This window comes from Rhagoletis zephyria, unplaced genomic scaffold (genome assembly GCF_001687245.7).
Source record: "Rhagoletis zephyria isolate East Lansing unplaced genomic scaffold, Rhagoletis_zephyria_1.1 Rzeph_scaffold_06896, whole genome shotgun sequence".
Classification (NCBI taxonomy): Eukaryota; Metazoa; Arthropoda; class Insecta; order Diptera; family Tephritidae; genus Rhagoletis; species Rhagoletis zephyria.
In genome coordinates, this window is record NW_016163979.1 from 27736 (window position 1) to 33867 (window position 6132).

Consider the following 6132-nt stretch of genomic DNA (forward strand, 5'->3'; position numbering starts at 1 on the left):
ACAAGGTCCTCAAGTCGCTAGCCGGCAGTACTTGGGGCAAAGACAAAGAAACGTTGCTGGCAACATACAAGGCAATAGGCCGGCCGGTTTTGAACTTCGCAGCGCCAGTGTGGTCGCCGGGGACTAGTAGGACGCAGTGGACGAAGCTTCAGATGGCACAGAACGCCGCACTCAGGACAGCGACAGGATGCCTCCTGATGTCGCCCGAACACCATCTTCACGGCGAGGCGCAAATGCTCCCCGTAAAGGAGCACAATATAATGCTCTGCAAGCAGTTCCTGATCGGGAGCCACAGAAGTGGCCACCCAAACTGACAGCTGCTTGCAGAGGACCCTCGCCTAGGCACGTCAGGAGGAATCTCTACGAACTGACGGACGAAGTCCAGAGGTTCATCAAGCAACCTCTGGACCCGTCAGCTTACCGACTGGCCCTGAACGGCATTCACAGGGACTCAGTCTCGAGTTATGTAGACTCTAGACCTGTGAATGCCGTTCTAGGCATACCACCCCCGGACATAGACGAGACGGAGCTTCATCTGCCTCGGGAGACACGCACAACACTCGCCCATCTTCGCTCCGGGTACTGCAGCAGGTTGAACTCCTACTTGAGTAGGCTGAATGAGGATGTGCCGAATGATTGTCCGGCATGCGGAGAGACCCCACACGACTCGAAACATCTCCTCGCATGCCCGGAAAACCCGACAACCCTAACGGCCTTGTCCCTGTGGACAAACCCCACAGAAGCTGCACGCTTCCTAGGGTTGCCGTTAGTGGAACTTGACGACAACGACTGAGATACCAACCGTCCTGGGCGGGGTTGTTGTAGCCGCTACAACAACAACAACAGTGCGAGTTTGGCGACTCTCACAGCAAACTAATTTTGTTTGATCAAACTGCAGCAAATTCGGCGTTGTCATATACAAAAATTTTAGACAATTGTTGCTATACACAAAATTCTCATTTCGTGTTGGCAATAGCCATGAAAAGCATAATCAACGTGCTACCTGTGCCAAACTCGACATAACCACCTCCGAGCAAACTAAGCAGCCGCCATTTAATTTGGCAAACAAAATTTGTCTGCATAACACCGACCTTACCTTTGCCAACCGTCCAATGTAGGAATTTTCGATATTTAAGAAAGTATCGATATCATGAATCGATTTAATTCATTGCATATAAAATCGATATGGCGATATATCAGGCTGAACAATATTGATATCGGCAAAATCGATGTTGAAAATCCTACTCCCAATTGGATATAATATTAGACCTGCCAATCAACTCACCTAATTGAGTTATTTCCATCTTGTATATTTACTGAGGGTTAAAACGGCATGCCGGTCGGCTGTATTGTCAAAGAAGATAGAACAAGACAATAAGTCAACGGTGGAAACGAGTTAAGACACCGTGCAAGCGGTTTGTCAAACTTAAGAGCTACATAAATCACACAAGCTGCGGGATAAACCTACTTTAGTATTATGTCAAACACTTTTTTGTAGATGGAAAATAAATTTCAACTTAAATATCGATATTGCGGGTAAAGTATCGATGTCTTCGATATATCGACCTGGGAATATCGATTCAAAAAATCGACTACCGCAACATGAAATATCGATATTCAGAATAATCGATACGATATCGAAATTTGCTAGTATATATTGTGGTTTTAATCAACAGACAAAATTTGCTAAATAGGCAAATTTCATGTACCCAGATTTTTATAGTATGTAGATATGGACGCTGCAAGCGAGTTAAATTTCGATAGCATCTGCAGGACTTGCATGCACGTAGTAGCTGAAGAGGAAACATTCGCCGCCACAACTACGGACATACAGTGTCACTCCATCTACGACACGGTTACAGAATACTGCACCATGCGAATCGTTGATTTACTATCAACCACTGCGCCGCAACTACAATTCATCTTCAGTGACGAATTACCACAGAAGATATGCAGAGAATGCTTACAGCTTTTACTGAGGGTCTATCGCTTCCAGCAAATGTGCATACAATCCGAACAACAAATGCGCGAAATATTAGCCAAAAGATATCCAGATGTAAAACTGATTTTAACAGGGCTTTTGATGAAAAGTACGGCAGATATAGAGGAGTTTTCAATGGGCGAAGCCATGGAGGGAGAAATTGAGGCCGAGGCTGTAAATAATGCGCTGGAGGTGCCATTGGCTAATGACCCATTGCAAAATACGCAATTTCTGAAAATGGAGGAGTTCATTGATGAAGATGAATGCAATGGGGGAGATAATACGCATGCGGCATTTGTTGCTGAAACAAACTTGTTTGATCCCAGTTTAATAATCGAAGTAGGAAAACCAACAAGAGCTCATGAATTAGAAAGAACGAGTAATGAGGTTTCAAGCAAGTTAGATATAGGTAGCGATTGGACCAACCACATGCCCAACTTTCCTGATAGAAAATCAAGCAACTGTAAAATGTCTGATATAAAAGATCAAAAGGAACGAATAAACGAGGCGTAAGAATAATTAATTACAAACAAATTTGACAATGATTTACATATATGTATGTATTACTTTTTTCAGCACGCCAACGCATTTCTGCAACATGTGCAATAAATCTTTTTCCCAGCGCCGGTTTCTAAATATACACTTAAAACGGCATGAAAAATGGGAGGAAAGAAAGAATTTGCAAGAAAAGCCTTTAAAAGCAGATCAGGGTTTTCAAATTAAGTGTGATATTTGTAAGCGCCGACTGTTTTTCTTTTTTTTAACTTTAAGTTACTCCAAAGTTTTATTAGAACAACAAAGAAATATTTGGCCAGCTAGAGAGCTAAAACGCCATTTCATATATGTACAAAAATTATTATATTATACATTTAATTTAATATACATATGTATGTATTTCAAATAATTACCTATTGAAGCGAAACAATTAAAACTATGAGTTTTAAATGTTTCTTCAATAGGTGGAAAATTTCTTGAAGATGGATATTTGTTACGAAAACCAAAATATTTTTTTTTAGCTGGGAAGAACTTGGTTGATACCAGTGTAATAAGCAAAATAGGAGCAACTACTCATGAATCGGGACCGACGTGGGACGAGGTCTCAAGTTATTGTACCAGCGACATGCCCAACTTTTGTGCTGGAAAAGACAGCAACTGTAAAACGTCTAATGTAAAAGTTCAAAAGGAACAAATAAGCGAGGCGTAAGAATAATTAAAGACAACTTTGATAATGATATATAAGTATATATTACTAGTTTCAGCACGCCAACACATTCCTGCAACAAGTGCAATAAAAAGTTTTCTCAGCGCCGGTTTCTAAATAGACACTTGAAACGGCATGAAAAATGGGAGGAGGCAAAAAATATGCCTGTAAAGCCTTTAAATACAGATGAACGTATTCAAATTAAGTGTGATATTTGTGGGCGCGGATTCAACAAACCAGAATCACTGCACAAACATAAGCAGAACCATACTGACCAACTGGAAGGGGAAGAAAAAAAGATTTACGCCTGTGATTTATGTGAAAATACATATAGTTCTAAGCGTACGCTGGCCTACCATAAACAACGAAGGCATTTTGAAGGATCCTCTATTGCAGCACCGACGCGCCTCGTATGTGAATTTTGCAATAAAGGAAAGTTTAATTGCTAAATATATGTATATTTTTAGCTTAAGATCGATTTCCAAAATACATAGATACATGTATATTTCTTACAGGCTTTCAATTTCGTGCCGGCTTAGTTGACCATCTCCGTACGCATACAGGCGAGAAACCGTTCTTGTGTTCGTTGTGTGGCAAATCATTTAAATCGTCGGGGTATAAAGATTATCGCAGCAGACCAATGAAAAGTTTATTAATTTATTCATGCCCTTCGCAGCAGTATGAAGCAGCATTTAGTACGGCATTCAGGCGTTAAGCGGTTCGAGTGTCCCGACTGCCCCAAAAAGTTTGCTTGCAGCTGCGATTTGTCTAAGCACAGAGTCATACATCGCCTGGTCAAACCGCATAATTGCGGCATTTGTGGTGCTTCTTTTGCTAAAAGTTATCAGTTTAAGACACACCAAATGTACCATAGTGGCGAAAAACCTTACAAATGCGAATACTGTGACATGCGGTAAGTCAAGAGTGAGAAATTGTAGACAAGTAATTTTGAATTTTTTCCTAATTTAATTTCCATTCTGGCGACCAGATTTGTGTTGATGGACAAACAGCGTCGCCATATGCGTACTCATACCGGTGAAAAGCCCTACAAATGCAAGTACTGTGAACGCGCTTTTGCCCAAAGTAATGATCTAGTCAAACATTTGCGAAATCACCTTGGTGATAATGTTTATAAATGTGAGCTGTGTCCCAGCGCTTTCCGACTGGCTAGTGAGCTTCGCTCGCACTTTGCTTCACATAGGAACGATGATGAAGAGACTCGTACGCGAAATATGCTGGCACTTAAAGAAGAGGATGCTAGCTTACGTTTAAATTTGAGATCTAATGGCTGTCTGAGCATAACTAACGGCTGAATAAGTTAATTACTAGGGAACGGATTTTTATGACTTAAAACCTATAAAAAAAAGCCAAATAGGCAGGAAAGGGCTCTAAAAATTACCAAAACGGCGAAACGGCAAGAAAAACCCCTTAAAACCGAAAACAGCAAAGAATTGTTTATCTATTGCATTATTAGACTATGATCTATTGTAATGGAAAAAGGAGAAAATAAATTTCTGTATAGTACCTACACATGGCGCAATAAACAGGTGAAGTCATAAAACAGCATTGTGTACAAATACAAGTGAGATATCTTAGCAATAGACGTCATCNATATTCTCCGCACAAGAGCATTCAAGTTTCAGAAAACACTTTAAAATGTAAATTGAGAAATATTTTAGAAAAATGTGTTTTTATTCATTTGAATTGATTAAATAAGAAATTAAAAATGCATGCCAAGTCTTGCATTTCCAATAATAACGTTAAATGTGTATGTTCCAGGCAATAATTTAAAATATTTGTGAAACTTATCGTTTTGCGCTAAAATACAACAATATATGGGGTAAATTCGTCGTCATTGTTTCTGTTTTGAATACCATATTCGTGCCTGCCGGTAGAAAAAATAGGTAAATTTGCATTTATTTTTAAGAAAACATATAAATTAAAATATATTTCTTTCCAGAGCGACATACGGACAAGTAAGGTGATTAATTTGTATGATGAATACCACGGAAAATCTTTTGCATCAAAATTTCTTAGTCTGTTCCAATAGCAGTCCGGTTTACAAGATTTAGTCAGAACTTACAGGAAGCCGTTCCTATTGAAATAAAACCTGTAAGTGGGAACACTTGAGAGAGTAACTGAGCAACTGTTCCTAGTCAGAAGTTATAGAGATAACAAAAACGTCATTTGGTTTGTTTACTTGTCATTAGTACAAGACTGATTTGGCTGAAAGATCACTAATAACTATTAAAATCTATATAATTAATAATAATTGCATATACCCTGCAAAAATCGTTGGACCATGTAGTCTATTTGTGGTAAATTGGAGTACTTACAAAGGTGTTCCTCTGTCATGCTGTAGCGGACCAACTCGTGTCTCCCCTGCAAAAATCGTTGGATCATGTAGTCTATTTGTGGTAAATTGGAGTACTTACAAAAGTGTTCCCCTGTCATGCTGTAGCGGACCAACTGGTGTCTCTGCGCTAGCTCATTGTTTGTTATCCGATCACTGCTCGTGTTTTAACGAAACGTGATTGAAGTTGAGCATTTGAAAGCACTTTGGCATGTCTGGCTGTAGCTGAACGTGTAGAGATGCTCGCTGTTAGTTCTTAGCTCCCAGCATGTTGGGGTTCGAATACCGTCAGAGGCAACATATAATTTTTAATTTTTGTCTTGGTTTTTATTAATTTCGAAAAAGTATTTGAGAAGTGAAGAACAAAAGCGTGTACAAACGAAAAAATATAGCAACAATGCCATTGTTAATATGTTGGCTGTAGCTGAACGTGTTCTACGTACCGGAATGACTCGGGTTTCACCCGACCAAGGGCGATCTAACCCCGTTTAGGTCGGCGAAGTATCTCAGAAGTTGTCCGTCCATAGGGCAACATTCACTACGCATTCTCCTACTCAGGGCTGGCATCGAGTCAAACCCTGGGCCAGAAATATACAC

General features: G+C 40.0%; 1 protein-coding gene and 1 long non-coding RNA gene across 4 annotated transcripts; both read left to right on the forward strand.

Moving 5' to 3' along the window:
• The first annotated feature begins 1626 nt into the window (after positions 1-1626).
• LOC108373644 (zinc finger protein 708-like) lies at positions 1627-4711 on the forward strand. Of its 3 annotated transcripts, none has more exons than XM_017629566.1 (7): positions 1627-2490; positions 2558-2715; positions 2998-3181; positions 3235-3614; positions 3698-3797; positions 3859-4095; positions 4171-4711. In XM_017629566.1, the coding sequence occupies exons 1-7, from the start codon at positions 1733-1735 to the stop codon at positions 4493-4495; spliced, it is 2142 nt and encodes a 713-aa protein (XP_017485055.1). In that variant the 5' UTR covers positions 1627-1732; the 3' UTR covers positions 4496-4711. The 3 variants fall into 3 exon arrangements, with proteins under 3 accessions (XP_017485055.1, XP_017485056.1, XP_017485057.1); XM_017629567.1 differs by having other exon boundaries at positions 3862-4095; XM_017629568.1 differs by having other exon boundaries at positions 3241-3614.
• Positions 4712-4793: 82 nt separating this feature from the next.
• On the forward strand, positions 4794-5269 carry LOC108373643 (uncharacterized). Its single transcript, XR_001848983.1, has 3 exons — positions 4794-4840; positions 4962-5086; positions 5143-5269. It is a non-coding gene; the product is annotated as an uncharacterized LOC108373643 (long non-coding RNA).
• The last annotated feature ends 863 nt before the right edge of the window (positions 5270-6132 follow it).

Excerpts from the sequence above, each read along its gene's own strand:
- LOC108373644 (XM_017629566.1), top strand. The coding sequence starts at position 1,733 with ATGGACGCTGCAAGCGAGTTAAATTTCGATAGCATCTGCAGGACTTGC. Across the intron at positions 3,615-3,697 it reads ATGTGAATTTTGCAATAAAG|GCTTTCAATTTCGTGCCGGC; the intron begins GAAAGTTTAATT and ends TATTTCTTACAG. Across the intron at positions 3,798-3,858 it reads AAATCATTTAAATCGTCGGG|CAGTATGAAGCAGCATTTAG; the intron begins GTATAAAGATTA and ends TGCCCTTCGCAG.